The 17,089-nt window shown below is 31.9% G+C and overlaps 1 protein-coding gene across 2 annotated transcripts in view; it reads left to right on the top strand.

Moving 5' to 3' along the window:
- Positions 1 to 1,290: 1,290 nt before the first annotated feature.
- The window catches only part of LOC124369340 (carnosine N-methyltransferase), a 67,625-nt gene continuing 51,826 nt past the window's right edge, over positions 1,291 to 17,089 (top strand). Inside the window, exons 1-2 of one of the 2 annotated variants that reach the window (XM_046827312.1) lie at positions 1,291 to 1,691; positions 9,943 to 10,147. In XM_046827312.1, coding sequence (XP_046683268.1) covers positions 1,561 to 1,691; positions 9,943 to 10,147 — 336 coding nt within the window. In that variant the 5' untranslated portion in view covers positions 1,291 to 1,560. The remainder of the gene's footprint in view (positions 1,692 to 9,942; positions 10,148 to 17,089) is intronic. The other variant, XM_046827313.1, reaches the window with a different exon arrangement.

The raw sequence follows: 17,089 nt of genomic DNA, 5'->3' as shown, positions 1-17,089 counted from the left end.
GTCAGCAGTTTTGGTGGCCCGTTGATGACTTCTAGTTTTTTTTTTTTTTTTTTTTTTTTTTTTTTTTTTTTTTTTTTTTTTTTTTTTTTTTTTTTTTTTTTTTTTTTTTTTTTTTTTTTTTTGTAATATATGGTACATTGTTCCTGTATTTGGTGACAAGACCTCTTTCCCCGCCCGATTCACGATCGTGGATTTCATTTTTCAGAAGGCGGAAATACTCTTGTTCACGTGGAGTCCTGTCCCTTGAGAGCTTTACAGCAGCGAAATCGTCATCCATAGCGGCAGAAGCTTCAGGGGTGAAGTTTTGCAGAACCAGTTTAACACCAGACTCATTACTCAGTACGACTTTTAAAGGTCTCGGTTTTGTTTTGTTAGTTACTTTACCAACTCGAAAAGTCTTCAAAGCAACGGGATCAAAGTTGGGTAGAAAGGTTCGAAGAAAACTAGTAGTAGTGTTGGTGTCATGCTTTTTTCTGTTTTCAACATTGGAATCTTTTGATTTAATCAAATTGTAGATCATAAGATTAGAGGCACGACGAGCACGGTCGTTAATCTCTGCTATGGTTTCTTCAGCATTAGATGAATTGTTTAGTTGGAGTGAGGTGCTTATTTTATCTTCAAGTTCCACGATCTTACCCTCAACTGCAGACACTCTTGGCTCAAGGTTAGACAAAGTATTGTGTATTGCTGTAACCTCAGATTTAATCCCAACAATGTCTTTGGATATTTCATCAATTTTGCTGACTTTGTTTAAAAGATCATCCAATGGGTTATTTTTAACCCAAAGTTTACTAAAGTTTACTACGTCATTAACCCAAAGTTTAATGGGTTATTTCTAGCAATACGTTAGATTTTAAACAATTCAGACTATACCTATTTTAATTTGTATCTTGATTTAACTGTGGGTGTACGGTAAATATAGCCTCCCTAAAATGCTTCAAAGTGCGAACTACAATACTTTAAATGCTTACAACTCCTAAACGAATAGATTTTATAAGAAATGCCCAACAATACTAAAGCTTTAATAGCAATTAAATTGAAATTGATCATACAATACAGAATGCCCATTACAAAAATTATTATTTGTAAATATGACGACAAAGTAACCATATTTTTGAACTTAGAAACTGCATGGGTAAGTTGATAGTCTGCTTTTAATTAAAAAAATGTAAATTCTACAGCTACATGGAAAAAGGAGCGTCTCTAATTTTTGCATATTTATAGCTAATTGGTCATAGGCCCAACTGCTATACCACTACTGGTGTGAAATTACTGGACTGGCGAGTGAGTGGTTGCGTTTGCTTTTGCGAGTTTTAGTGTTAGTGTTGGTGTTAACAGGACGCGCCAGTCGTCGATGTCTATGTTTAGGTTAGGTTTTATATGTTCATTAGGAAAGTGAAGTGGGTGATGGTTGCGATTATCACTATGATAACTAGAAGTGATGTGTTAATTACAGTATGCAATCTTTGAAATGTTGATGGTTCGTTTAGTCATAATTCCACTCAACATGATATAAATTTGAAGTTATTATTAGCATAGTTTAATTTAAAATATTTAAATATGTTAAAAACATATTCTCGGAAAAAGAAGGCTGAGCAAGAAAAATTACCAAGTAGGGTTAGGCCTCCTGTAGATGATGAAGATGAAAAAAGACACTTTCAAAAAGTTGTTTATGCCTTTAAGTCTTACAGGTAATTTAATTGGAACATGCCTAAACGAAACTATTCTTTTTAAAGTCATCATAATTTGTCTTAATTTTTATCCAAGTGTAGTAGAAACCCCAGTTATAGTCACTAAAACATTTTTATGTTTTGCATTTAGTCATGTACACAGTTGATCCTGGAGTTAGCGGATTTCTCATATTCCATTAAAAAAAACTTTTGCAGGTGTGTTTCTATGCCCAATAATATATTTTGTAACTAACAAAATATATTATATTTATATTTTGTAACTAAGAAAGAAAGTGGAGTTGACATAAATTTACCAACTTTTACTTATATCTTAAAAATAGACTGAACATAATTTTATACCAATAGGTAATGCTGAAAATGTTTTGACACCACTGATATATCTTTAACATATCTCCTCATTCCATCACGGTCCCAGGCTGATTGTTATGGTGTACTCACGAAATCATGCATAAAATATATATCTCAACACCATCTCAACGTTTTTCAAAAACAAATTTTTTTAGTTTCACTAAAAGATGTTTGTTTTGACTAAAGTGTTTGAGTTAAATTATAGTCGGTATTTAAAGTGGCTATCAAATTAAAGCCCATGAAACCCCATGAAAAGCCCATGTCCAGGAGCAGCACATCACTTTAGCAAATGTTGAGATTCTGGGATTCGAGGGCAATTCGATAGGTCTAGTGTACTGAGGGAGATGACTGTTGGGGTTGGTCGGGTTTGTTCCTTAACCTCAGAGGTTCTTGCTAGACTCAACAAGGGTGTGCCACCCCCTGCCTACTTTGACTGGAGATGCTGGTTCAGAGCTGGCCTCCGCTTCTTCTGGGGAGACATGACTTTGAGATTAGTGCCCTAATTCTTCCTCATGGATCACGATAGGAGGCGGTCCCTACTCCATAACCTTACCCATTATGAATATCCTGTCACTCCCGAAGCAGCGCTAAAGTTCTTATAGGACTAAGTGCAATTTATAAGCTCCTGGACATCCATAAGGTTGCCCAAATTTAAGTGACACATCGGTTTTTGTTTTGTTCAATGGTAGGTTCAACTGGAAGGCATAAACCAGCCAGGAATGATCCCTGTTGGGTATAACATTTACTTACCTTGTGTATTTTCAAGGATAAATGTGACTGCTTGTGAAACAAAGAAGACACGTACATCACTGTTCCTGCCGCCATTAGTCAATAACGAAACACATGATTTTAAATTTGGATTTATTTCCAAACACGTTTTTACTTTGAATAACTTTTTAACGATAATGTTGAGCTGAATTACGTTTTTTAGGCTTTTAAAATGTTAATATAGAGAAGCTATTATTTTCTATGTAAAAGAAATGTATTTGTTTCAGGTTACGTAAAATAACTAAACTTTATTTTAGTCTGTTTAAGCAGCGTAGTACTTACGATTACTTTAGCCAATCTTAAATAGTATTTCTGCAGGTATTGATGCTGTAAAAACTAAATTCATTAATTAAAATGCCATAGTTTGTTTGATTTCAACTAAAATAGTACATGATTTTTGGTATATTCATAATAGAAATTTAGAATGTTCAAAAAAGTTTTCTCAGGTGTGTTTTTTGCAACGGTTTGTTCTGACTTTTCTCCTAGCGAAACACTTTGATTTCAACCTTTAATTCTAGTTTTCATCTCCTCACAACATACTTCAGATTTAAGGAGCTTACTCCTTTTCTTGCAGCCATTTAAAACATTGCTCAGTGTTTATAAAAACATTTTCAGCCAATATTTGCGTATTCATCGCCATTGTTCTTGTCGTCACTAGACTTCTCCTACATAAACGAAATAACAACAGCTGGGCTAATGAAATTATTAGTCTAAATAAAGAAAGCTGGCAAAGGTTATTTATGAATATCCATAGGTTAAATGTTGTATTCGATAGTATGGATTTTTAAAATCGATAATCATCATCCAATTGTGTTGGTGGACGCCTATTATACTGTAGTTAGTTTTTAACATGTGCTTAAATCTAAAATCTGCCTTAACTGTAGTTCTTGTAGTGCTAGAGAGCTGGTAGATTATTTTAAAAAGGGTTTCATGGGTTTTAATTTGATATAGCCACTTTAAATACCGCCTATAATTTAACTCGAACACTTTAGTCAAAGCAAACATCTTTTAGTGAAACTCAAAAAATTTGTGTTTGAAAAACTTTGAGTTGGTGTTTTTAATTAAAAAAAATATATATTTTATGTATGATTTTGTGAGTACACTAATATAATATCAGCCTGGGACCATGATGGAATGAGGAGATATGTTAAAGATATATATCAGTGGTGTCAAAACATTTTCAGCATTATTGGTATAAAATTATGTACAGTCTATTTGTAAGATATAAGTAAAAGTTGGTAAATTTGTGTCAACTCCATTTTCTTTGTTAGTTTAAAAAACAAAAAAATAATAGAAATCAATTTTTAAATCATAAGAAGATATTTTTAATAGTTAACTATAATTTGAAAACTAACAAAAGTTATTAAAATTTAATTTTAAATAATTTAATTTAATTTAATAATAATTTTAAGTAATTCTAATAATTGTATAAATGTTGGTCCTCAATATAGAAACAGTATTGATAGTCCATGTATAAGCAAGTATAAGAATTGATTTTGTTTATCCTGCTTGCTTTTGTTGATCTGTTGATATTGATGTACTGGAACATACATGTAACTGTCATGTCCTAATATGAGGAAGTGATAATAGTGTTCCATTGATGTGCTATCTGTTTCAGTCTTGCTGTTGCTTTCAGAGAGTGCACAAGTGCAAAACTAGTCAAGTTTCTTTTTTGTGATCTCACTTTCATACTAACAGTTTATTAATTGTTAATTTGTTTTTACAGTTTGGTGTTAAAAAATTTAAAAGTGTTTCAACTATTTAATAAGATAGAATTGTGTTTTTAAATGTGCTGAACTGATTTTAACGTACTTTTTACCATCACATTTAAAACTGCAGAATATTGAAAGTGATTGTATATTATGGTGTTAATTATATTGTTTAAGCTTATGTAAATATGGAAGAAGCATGTCCATCAAAGCTTAATGTATATTGTTGTAATCCGTTTAAACATACATGACTACCACAAAAATATTTAAGGACTGTGAATGAAAATATTTTAAAACGTCATGAAAGAATAGTTGCAGGTGATGAAATAACTGTCACAAATCAGTTTTGTGGTTACCATTATAGGAACCAGAAACTGAACCCTAGGAAGTGAATGTAAAAGAAGAATTATTAGTATCTACTTCTGAAAAAGAACAAGCAATTGAAAGTTTGAATGAAAGTCTGGATTTTATTGATGAAACACCATTAAAAATGAAAAGATTGAGCAAAAAGAAATATCCTAAAAATACATTTTAAAAAGTTACAGAAGCATTCAGAACTAAAATACTTGGTTTAAGCTGTGACAATCCAGTCGAGCCCAACTACGACAGCGAGATTAAAAAAAAATTCCGTAGTAAAAGAGATAAAAGTTTGCACATGCAAATTTTCATAATAGTTCCTAAAAGCTGCACCTTGAAACATATTGAGAACAAATTTCGAGTAAGTAATTTTATCGCAAGAAAAACTCAAAGTTTTGTCAAAGAAAATTGTGTAATGTTTTTCCTGGATCCGAAACCTGGGAAAACACTTAGCTCAGAAATAGCAGATACAATTCACAAATTTTATGAGTGTGACGAAGTGAGGTAAAAAGGACTTTGTTTCTGTTAAAGTGGATAGCAAACAAACTCATGTACCAAAGTTTTTGATTTTAAATACATTTTAAGAAAATGTTTTGCTACTTTCAAAGAACACTATCCTGAAAAAAAACAAGGTTTTCCAAATTCTGCGAACTTTGCTCAAAGCACTGTGTTCTTCCAGGTACTGCAGGCACACACTTAAGTTTAGTAATCATATCTGACTATGGCTCATGTCATAGTTGCTGTGTATTTGTTCCAGAGACTTTTGATAGATTACCTGAAGGAAACACTACCTTATGAACTTGAGAGGAGTCACTATTTTTCCAATGGGGCAGCATCACAATATAAGAATAAAAGTAACTTTCCTAAACTCTGTCACGACACAGCAGGGTTTCCTATTAAAGCAGAATGGAAACTTTTTGCATAATCACATGGAAAGAACGATTGTGATGGAGTATAAGATGCTGTTAAACATCTAGCAGCGTAAGCAAGCCTTCGAATAGTATGTAATGAACAAATTATGACTCCTTGCCAATCTTGCAATTGGGCTAAGGTAGTGATGTGGGTCGGGAATATTCCCAGTGGGAGGGAACTTCTGAAATTGGAATATTGCTAGGAATATTTCTTAGGCCCGGGAAGATTCCAAAAAAATTGTGAATTTTTGACTATTTTTTGATTTTGAATATTTAATATTTACTAATAGTTAAAGAACCTAAAAACTGGGTTAACTAAGTAAATTCATACATGTGAATCCAAAAATTATCATTCCATGCATTAATTTCCTGCATACACAATATTCTGGAAACGTATAGAACTATTTATAGATTTCTATTACAAACCATTTAAAAAACTCAAACATTTTAAAACCAAAGAATTTGTAATAAGTAATTTCTCACTGGAACTCATGTATAAATATAATAGATCTGAAATATACAAAACCTACCAATTTTTATAAATTCACCATTTCTCATAACAACTAGATGATACTGTGTTTTGGGTTGAATAGAAAAATGATAAATTTGCTGAAACCAATTGTTGATCTGATCACATCCATTGAATCAAATGACCCATAAATACAGAGTGATCAGGAAATTAAATGAACTAGTGAACAGTATGAAGGAAAACTTGCCAACATCACTCATGCAAAAGTTTGAAGAAAAGAAAATCACAGAGAAGTTCATTGAGAGAAAATTTTTTGGTATTAGACCAATCCATTTCGCAACATTTATGCTGGACCATAAGATTTAGGGAAGTTTGCTCGACCCTATGGAACTACTAGACGCCATAGATTTTTCTGTGATTGTGCTCAGCAGATGGATTGGGGCGTTGTAAAAGTAAGAGAAAGTATTGCTGACTACAGATACAAGGAAGACTTATTCTCAAGAACGTTTCTTTGGGAAGGGATGGACGATAAATATAAAGTTATCAAGCCCCTTTCATGGTAGAGGGGGTTGAGAGGTACTTGTGACTTGGCAGTTGTAGCTATAAGAATATTGGGGGCACCAGTAACTTCAGCTGCCACAGAGTGTACATTTAGTACATTTTCTGGGATGCATTCCAGGAAGAGAAACTGCCTTTCGTCTGAGCGAGTAGTGAAACCGACATTTCTTTCTTACAATTGTAAGCTCATGAATACTCCTGCTCCAAAACAGGAGAAGAAAGAAATAACCAAGCAAGCAAGCAGAAGGCATCCCAGAGGAAACAGGAGGACAGGAAGAAGACAAGCAAATCCTCGGAGGTTGAAGGAGATGTAGGAAATGTAGAAAAAGAATAGAACGATCAAGAAGGTTTCATGGACTTTGAAAGTGACAGTGACTAGGGGACTTAAAAAAGCTTGAATATTGAAAGTAAAGATACTGTATAACCCATTAAATCTTTTGCCTTTTAGTAGTTTTAATTTGATTTTTATAAAATTTTATATTCTAGTTATTTTTTCATATTTTTATTATGTATTTCCAACGGACATACTTCTCCATTTTATATTTAAGATTCATATAATTAACATATAAACAACTTAACCCAAACAAGAATAATAATAATAATATTTTTTACATATAAAAGCATTTGTGTTTTATTTTATTGTACACTTACCACATTGACCTATAAATTATTAAGTTGAGCAATTTTGCTTTTAAAATTATAAATTCCCAAGAATTATATTGAATTATAATTTTATTTTAAAATATATTTTAATTTTTGCGTTTGATTTAACCATATAATTACTACTTTTACCTATTAATTTACAGTTTTTTAGTTATCTTGGTAATTAATCATAAATTGTGGTGAATCTTGGAAATATTTCCGGCAATATTCCATGGGAACATTCCTTGATTTTAAATTCCCGGGAATTTTACATCACTAGACTAAAGTAAATATAACCAATATTAGTTTTATTTATTCAAGTAATAAAGATTATGATCATGAGAAAATACTTTTGATAACAAGATTGGAAGAAGCCAAAACAGTGAAAGGAACACAACAGTTTCACAACTACAAACCAAAAGTTTAGTAAAAACTTACTCCTTTGCAAATGGCATCAAAGAAGTGGTTTCAGAAAATGATGTTGACAGTGATTTAGTGTTAGATGAAATTGTTGGTTTTGTCATATTTTATGCTACAAGGAATGGCAGTTAGGTTTTGTCATTGATACAGAAAAAGAACATGTTAAAATAGGTTTTCTGGAACCCCATGGTCCATCGCCTTAATTTAAATGGCCCAGGGTGCCAGGCATAGTATTAGTAAATATGACCGATGTCTTAACCAAAGTAGATCCCACAACCCATACTGGAAGAGTGTACCATCTTGAGTTGGAAAGCACTAAAGCAACAAAGAAACTCCAATTGAAAATGAAAAAGGAAATACTAGGATGTGAAGTTAAAAAATCACCAGAAACATAAACTATATTGAAATTAAAAATATTAACATGTTTAAGGAGTGTATTGTCTGAAATGGAGACATGAGAGAAGAAATTTAGTAAGTTAAATCTATATAAGAAGTAATTTATTTACGTAATTAATAGTTACAGTTTCAGTAGAAATAAATAAGACGTGTTTTAAAATTTATTATTATTAGTTGGCCTACACATTTTTACAAAATTAAAAGAATACTAGGTTTTGCTGTTCTGTAACAACTACAGAAAAAGTGTTTATATTTCATTTCCAAAGTAATGTTTCCTATAGTCTAATACATATATACCAGTGGTGTTAGTGCTACAAATGTTGTGATACCAGTGTTGTATTTTTAACATGTCTCCTAATCCCATCATAGTTCCACTCTGAAATTTTTATGGTGTACTAACAAAATTATGCAAAAAACATATCTGTAAACTTTAAAGAAATTAAAAAAAACAACTCAACACTTAAAAAAAATTGTTTAGTTGCATTATAAAATTGTTTCACCTAAAGTGTTTGAGTTAAAGGACATGAAACCTTTTATAAAATGAGCTAACTCTCAGCTCTTTTTTTTTAAATATTTGAGTTCAGGATATCAGAAAGTATAAATATTCAAAGTTTCAACCAAATCTAAAACGGCCAGGTTGAGTGCGTTTGTTGGTTGGACATGGAATGACCCTATTTATGAGTAACAAATCCTTAATATAATTACTTAAACCAAATTACATATAGTTATTTCAAATTACAGTACAGTGCGGCTGTTTTTATATTGTTAAAAGTAATAATATTATGATAAACAAAAAACTATCTAGACTATGTATAATTATTAAATGTAACAAACAAAATGTAAGTGTTAATATTTACTTATTTTTTACTATTTTGAAAGATAATCGTGTTTAACACCTTCCGACACAAATAAAACATATATACCGCCATTGTACTTGTGGCAATTACAGATAGGTCAGTAATTGTATATTAGTGTCAGTAACAGGTTATGCAGCGGTAACCTATTACCGTGATAACGTGTTACCAGCAATTCTGTTATTTCAATAACAGCTGAGCTGAATAATTTGGCATTCCCATAACGACTTTCTGGTATTAGGTTACTCAGAACCAGTATCAGCCGAAGCGATTTCGTGCAGGCAATGACGTTAGGAATGGTATTTAATGGTTCTAGTTATTGAATGTTATTATGTGATATAAGTAGGTTTAGATTGTATCATCATAAATATGTTACTAGTAGTACCAAAGTTAAAGGTAACCTTTACAAGCTCTCACGTGATCTGAGATTGAATTTGGGGATGTATCTTGAGGAATGTTTTTCTATCAGAAATACGAGGTGGCGCCATCGAAGCCTGCACTGATGGTCAGGGTCATTTCCAATCGGTGCTTTCCTGACCTCAGATCACGTCCCAGATCGTATAACTTCTCCAGTGTCAGATCACGTTAATAACGATTACGTGACAAAGTCGTACTCTCACTCTGATTTGAAAAAAGTCATTCTTGATATCCAGGGGTAACCAATCAGAGTAAGCTGTTGTCATTTATTTATAACTGTTGGTTAGTTCTTTAATTATGAATCAATGTAATTCCTTGAGTTCAAACTCTGTTCTAAAAATTTCAAGTGTTGTCAAGTTATTTTTTTACACACCCAATAAATCAAGTTAATGTGTGTTCTAGATCACACTTAAGCAAAAAGTTCACTACCAATAGACAACTTCTGGAATCATTACCAGAACGTCAACAATATCTCTTGAAAACATACAAGGAGAGTTTACAAGAAGTTGAGAAATGTGTACAACATAACCAAAGCCTTATTGACTTAATTGTCAAAGATGTATTTTTCATGTTTGAAAATGCCAATGCTCCTGCTCCCAGCCAAGAGGTATGTATAACTTTTAAAGTATTGTAGTCTATAAAAAAAAAAACATTTATAGCACCAAACAATACACTGACTGTTAAAGATACATTTTCTACTTTTAGAAGTTAAGTTGTATTATAATAGCTTTGGTTACAATGCATTGTAATATATTACTAATTTAAATAAACCATAATTCCTATTAATGCATAGACATTTCTTGTGTTGCATTACATAAAAAATGTAGGTATAAAAAATTAGACTTACCTTTATTGTAAATGAAGATTAGTAGTTTACCCAAAGGTCATGTGTATTCTACAATATACAGGTAATATTCATGTTTCTTGTATACTATTTATTACTAAAGGATTCTTCAAATTGAAGACAGAAACATTGACTGAAGGAAAATAAAAGTCTCTAGATGGGCATAATTCAGTCTAATATTGGCCTATTTTAGCCCATACAAAAAATAGGCCTCTATTACAATTTCAGCCATTTACTTGTTATTCTTAAAGTTCACAGTTACAGGCTGGACAAAATTGTAGACCAACGAAGAATTATTATTCTTGCTGTCCATACTTTTTAGTTTATTTATGGTGAATTTTAAAGATTTTGCTACAATATAAAGGCAATTGGTTACAGAAAACCGAGTGTCTCCAGTAAATGGACATCTGTGATTTAGGAAAAATGGCAATGTCTTGTACATTATGGATGCTGCTTGCCTAGATACAAGTCATAGACCAACAAAGGTAGTTACTTTTGTTCTCCATATTTCAAAATGTCACTGTGGCAAATTTTAAAGCTTTTGTTAAAATATGAAGTATGTCCGCTCTGTATAGATGTTGGTGGATTTAGTGAAAGTTACGACGTCCATACAGTAAGGACACCAACCATAAAAAGATTAAAATTAAAAATTAGGAGGAATAATACAGGACTAAAGAAAAGGATTTAACTCAAAAAAATTCATTAAAACATATAATTTATTTTATGTTCATATGTTTTTATAAAAAAGATTCACTTGTTAAATTTATGAAATAGCATTTCTAGCTCAAGTAAAAATTCAAAGCAAGCAAAGAAGTTTATAAAAAATGATTAAACATTTAAAAATGTACACAATATAATTAAATGCAATATTTAATCATTGTTGTCCTTATTGTATTTATCAAATTATAATAACGTTTTAAAATATTATATAGCAAAGAAGGTCACTTTGTACTTGATATACAACCGTTTGTTCCTTCATGTTGGTGATATCTGAACAGCATACAAGATGAAACCAATACTTTTAATTAATAACACAATTAATCCACTATAAACTTTTATAACACATTGGAGTCTGGCCGTATTGAAAACAAATCTACCTAACCATAACTGCCTTGCACATATTCTGATTATATGCTACCCATATTTTATCTTTCCTAACCCATATCTTTAACTATCATACATGTAACTTAAACTTATTCTACCGAGGGCAAATATGTTAGTATGAGAAAAAAACTAACATCTACTTACGTAAGAAGCCCAACTTGTACCCAGATAAATCCTACCTGTGACATTCTGTCAGTACATTGCACTATACGCATGGCTCTGTCAGTACAGAGTTAGCACTCACCTATTGGTTGCAGTCGAATCGTAATTATGGGTTGCAGTCGCAAACTACTTTTTTAATATCAGGATCCTGGGATAAATCCCGGGATTGAAAAAATTTGTTTTTTGTTTGTTTTATAATTAAGTGTGGCAATAATTTATCTGAAATTATTTACACTTTCAATTATTTATTCACAATATACAATTGTACTATCTAGAGATAGGAGAAAACTTGGCACTATTTATAATCTATTATTTTATCAAATTAAATATAAATACAAATTCATTAAATTAAATATAGATGTCTATCATCATCCTATTTTCTTGTATTTAGGTTTTGTTTTAAATACACAATGAGTGGGTAAATTGAATAAGATAAATTATGTTCGAATATTAAAAAAAAAATTAAAAATACAAACATCAAACCCATATCTCTTACTTTGCTAGCCAATGTACAATATCCTTGTTGTTAAGCATTCATTTTCTGTGCTTAATGCTTGCCATAAATATAAAAAAAATTAACTATTTAAGCGATTATTAAAATATGTAATTCTAATCTAACATTATAAGCTCTTCCTTTAAAAGTGGTAGCTCACTATTATTGTATTACTGTTATTTTATTGCAGTGGTGAAACCTAATATTGATTCATTTGGTTGACAATTATACTTCTTTGTTACAAACATTCTCAATAATGACAGAGTAAAATTTCATGACTTTTAAATGCAGAAAATCCTGTGAGTATCAGGACTAACAGATTGAATCCCTGGATTGCTGTATCTACTAGTAAGTAATGTAATTTATTGTACTTATAAATAAACTGTTTTTATTTATCAATATTGAGTTTTTTATAAATAAAATTTTTTTTACCATTTCAAGATTCAAGATCTTTATTTATAAATGCAAAATACATATTTACATTACACGTCAAATACTAAGAACTAAGTCTAACCTAACAAATCTTTTACACAGTAATAACATTTATCAAGAAAATGTGTCTTTAGTTTTTGTTTAAATAAACATAAATTGTGCTCATTTTTAATATCTAATGGTAATTTATTATATGCTTTTGCACCTAAGTGGTATGGACCACTCTCAAATGCGCTGGTACTATGTGCAGCCACAAATATCAGCTCTCTTGATCTGGTCGGATACTGATGGTAGTATCCATTGCTTACAAAAAGCTTTGGATTACCCTGAACAAAAGAGCATAGCTCATAGTGGATTTTTAATTCACTGAAAAGAGGTTTACAAGTCTCGAACCTCCTACGTCCTGAGATGATTCGCAGACTCCATTTCTGGAGGACAAATACTATATTGAAATTTATCATGCTGGATGGACCCCAGAACATCAACCCGTACCTCAAAATTGATTCAACGCGAGAAAAATATACTGCCCATAGAACATCTTGGCTACAGACCTTGGCGAGATCAAATCCCATAGTTCGAAGCCTTTTGCAGACGTGTTCTACATGGCCGCTTCATGTGAGCCTATTATCGATATATAAACTCAGAAATTTAACTGAAGTTTCTTGCTTGGCTTCCTCGCTTCCCAGTTTAATAAGACCCTGAATATTAAACTGGTTTGTGTTTCCCAGATGAAACTGGATGATATTAGTTTTGCTGATGTTTAACCTTAGTTTATTTCAAATGAACCACTGATTTAAACTTTGCAAGTGGATGTTTGAATTCGATATAGTCAAATGTGGGGATTTATTGGACACAAGAAGAGAATAATCATCAGCAAACATCGTAACTTTGAGATGTGTTGAAATTTTTGAAAGATCATTTACATAAATGAGAAATAATATAGGACCAAGAATAGAGTCTTGAGGAACACCACAAGTAATGGCTCTATACAATGAGGAAACTTTATTTTGGCCATCATGGATTTAGACGGTCTGATTCCTATCAGACAAATACGATTTCATGAATTGAAAAGAGTGACCTCTAACTCCGTATTTCTCTAGTTTTTCAAGGAGAATATTGTGATCAACGGAATCAAACATTTCGCTTAAATCACAGAAAACACCAAGGGAATGAAGTCTATTGTCCCAAGAAAGCGCTAGTTCATTTATAAAATTGAAGATGACTGATGTAGTGAATTTCCCTTGGCAGAAGCCATGCTACTGAGTAGAGAGAATGTTTTTGATTTCTAGAAAAGCCACGTTTTTGACAAACTATTGATTCGAGAATTTTTGAGGAGGACAGAATTGAAATTGGTCTATAGTTTTCAGGTAGATGTTTACTCCAAGATTTGTAGACTGGAATGATTTTACTAAGTTTTAAGAGGTTTGGAAATATACCTGAAGATAAACTGGAATTACAAATATGAGAGAATACTACCCTTATAGAAGGAGAAATTTTCTTTAACACTGTGCAAGGAATCTCATCCACCCCAGCAGCATTTGTACTCCTCAGCCGCCTCACTGCTGTCTCAACCTCTGAAACTGACACCTCGGAAAGATACATACTATTCAAGAGTGCACCGATACCATCCACAGGGTTGTAAGCCCCACTAGGCCGTGATAGGGGTTGCAGCCCCAGTCCTGAAAAAAAACTGTTAAAATACTTATACTTAGCATTACAATTCCTTTTTTGTTTGCCATTGACACTTAGTTCAATATTTTAATAATTTTTTTGTGGTTTAAATTTCAAGGTGTCATTGACTGTTTTCCAGATTGATTTTGAACAATTTTTTGAATGATTTGGTTATCATGAAAAGATTGCTTTACTTTGTCAACCTCAATTTTGTACTCACGTTTCCTATCAGTTTGTTCGATTTCAGATGTCCGTGATAAGGAGAGTAAAAAACGAATGTTTTCATGGTCACGTATTAAATCCGGAGTTATCCACCTCTGTGGCTATGTTTCAAACATAGATTTTTTTTGTTTTAAGCAGGAAAGCTATATCAAAATAATACCTAAAAATTCTTGAGAAAATAGCAAATTTTTCATTTGTGTCAGTAGCATTATAAACTTTGTCCCATCTCTCCGCCTGCAATAAATTTGAAATTGTAGCAAAAGCATTGTTTGTAAAATAATGTTTTTTTTATTTAGATGTTTTTTTAAATGGCACACCTGGTGAAATATCAAAATATACCACTTGAGCTATATGGTCTGAAAAAGATACGTCAAGATTTTTTATGAGCAAATTTTATTAAAGTCCATATTAGTCACAATATTGTCAATAATACTGCTACCAATGGATGTTATTCTTGTGGAATCTTTTACAAGAGTTACAAATCTATATAAATTAAACATGTCAATAACAGTTACACACTCTTGATTAGTCAGATTGTGAAAGGGTATATTCAAATCTCCACATAATATTGTACTATAACTAGAAGACTCAAGACAAAGAAATAATTCATTAAGTCTAATTATAAAAATTGAAAAATTACCAGTTGGAGGTCTGTAGATAACAACTACATTAATTCTAAGGAAAGAAATTGATACACCTGTCAACTCTATATGTGATTCCACACTCAAGCTTTTTACATTTTCCATGATTTCAGTGCACAGAAAAGTCTTTGAAAAAATTGCAACGCCTCCCCCTACATGGTTCCTTCTATTTTCAAAAGAAACTAATTTATAACTATGAAAAAAAGCATTAGTATAGTACCGGCAGGTGATGGAGAGCCTACGGCTGTTACAGGATGCTTATATTTTTCAGTGTCCTTCTGAACTTGAGGCTTACCATAGACTTCTAAGGGGCCGTCACAGTAATCTTATCGCTGAAAGTAAATCCAGACAGGCTTTGGAAACTATTTCTAGAAGCAGTAACCCTGTTTAGGCAACTTGGGAGGTCAAGACAAACCCCAAAAGCAATACTTTTTGGTTTATAGCTGCAAACCTAAAGAGAAATTTTCAAAAAAGGTGTGAAAACTAGAACTTGAGACAGAGATAATTACTGATCCTTTTCTGATTGCCTCATCTCTTAATAATACTTTCATCAATGTGGCTGATAGATTGGCACATTTACTAACCCCCTGCACTGAGCGTTCTCAACACGAACCCTCTATGATTTCAAATACCTGCCTGTCTTTCTTTTTTCTTTAATGTCAACCACAATGAAATCACAGAAGTATTTCTTTCATTTAAAAAATGGCAAATCATAAGTTTTCTTTTTAAGGAGTTTGTTTCCGAACTCTCTCCTATTCTCACTCAACTTTTTAATACTTCTATAAGTAAAAGGATATTTCCATCTGATCTAAAGATAAACTAAATCATACCTTTACCAAAAAGCCATAAAAAGTTATATCCTGATTACTTCAGACCAATAACGATAATCCTAATATTTGCAAAGGTATTTGAAAAGATCATGCATTGAAGAATTTGTAATTTCCTGGAAATTAATAAAATGCTAACCCGAAGTCAATATGGCTTTAAACCTAGGTCAAACACCGAACTTGGCATAGCTAACTCTATAAAAAGAATTATATCATCTCTTGATTCTAAAGAGCACACCCTTGGCCTTTTTTGTGACCTCAGCAGAGCATTTGAAGCTATATATTATCATATAATTCTTAATAAACTTGAAAATTATGGATTTCAAGCATTGGTACATCAATAGTTTAAAACGTACTTGCTGGAACGCGTTCATTGTGTTGAAATTCATAATAATTCCCAGCAGTATTTCTCTGATTTTTCTGTTATTAAGACGGAGTGCCTCAGGGATCTATGCTCAGACCCCTTCCTTTCTCATATACATTAATGATCTTCTAAAACATATTTCAACAGAATCGTACCTGCTATAACCCTTTTCATGGATGACTCTAGTCTTATTCTAAATAACTATCACTTATTACCCTGTTAGAACAGTATACAACCATGTTATCTTTGATTTCTGACATTCTACACCAATATAATCTGTTCTTAAACTTTTCTAAAAATTGTGGAATTTTATTCTTAAACCTCCCAAAATGTTCTTAATATTTATAAATTTGGTGGTAATCCAATAAACACCACTTTTTCTGTAAGTTTCTTAGGGGTCCATCTTGATTTTTACCTGAAATGGAATACCCATATAAACGCATTATCAAAGCAGTTAAATTCATCTACATTCACCCTAAAGAAACTTTCTATGTTTGCCTCTGAATAAGTTCACAACAAAAGAGGGTGTTGAGGGTTGTCTGGGGAATGAACCAGATGAAAGCTGTAGAGATCATTTCCAATCTATTGGGACCAAACCTTGGTCTTCATTCTCATTCTTCAATTGACAATGTTCATTTTTCAATCGACAAAGTTCATTTTTCAAAATAAAAATCTTTTTCCACATTTAATTCATGATCATAAAACACAGCACAGAAATTACCTGATTTCAGACCTATTAAGACTGAACCAGTCTTACCATAGACTCTGAACTATTATATATTTATATAT

This window comes from Homalodisca vitripennis, chromosome X, assembly GCF_021130785.1.
Source record: "Homalodisca vitripennis isolate AUS2020 chromosome X, UT_GWSS_2.1, whole genome shotgun sequence".
NCBI lineage: Eukaryota > Metazoa > Arthropoda > Insecta > Hemiptera > Cicadellidae > Homalodisca > Homalodisca vitripennis.
The sequence above is the reverse complement of the archived record's forward strand: the minus strand, read 5'-3'. Positions and strand labels throughout refer to the sequence as shown.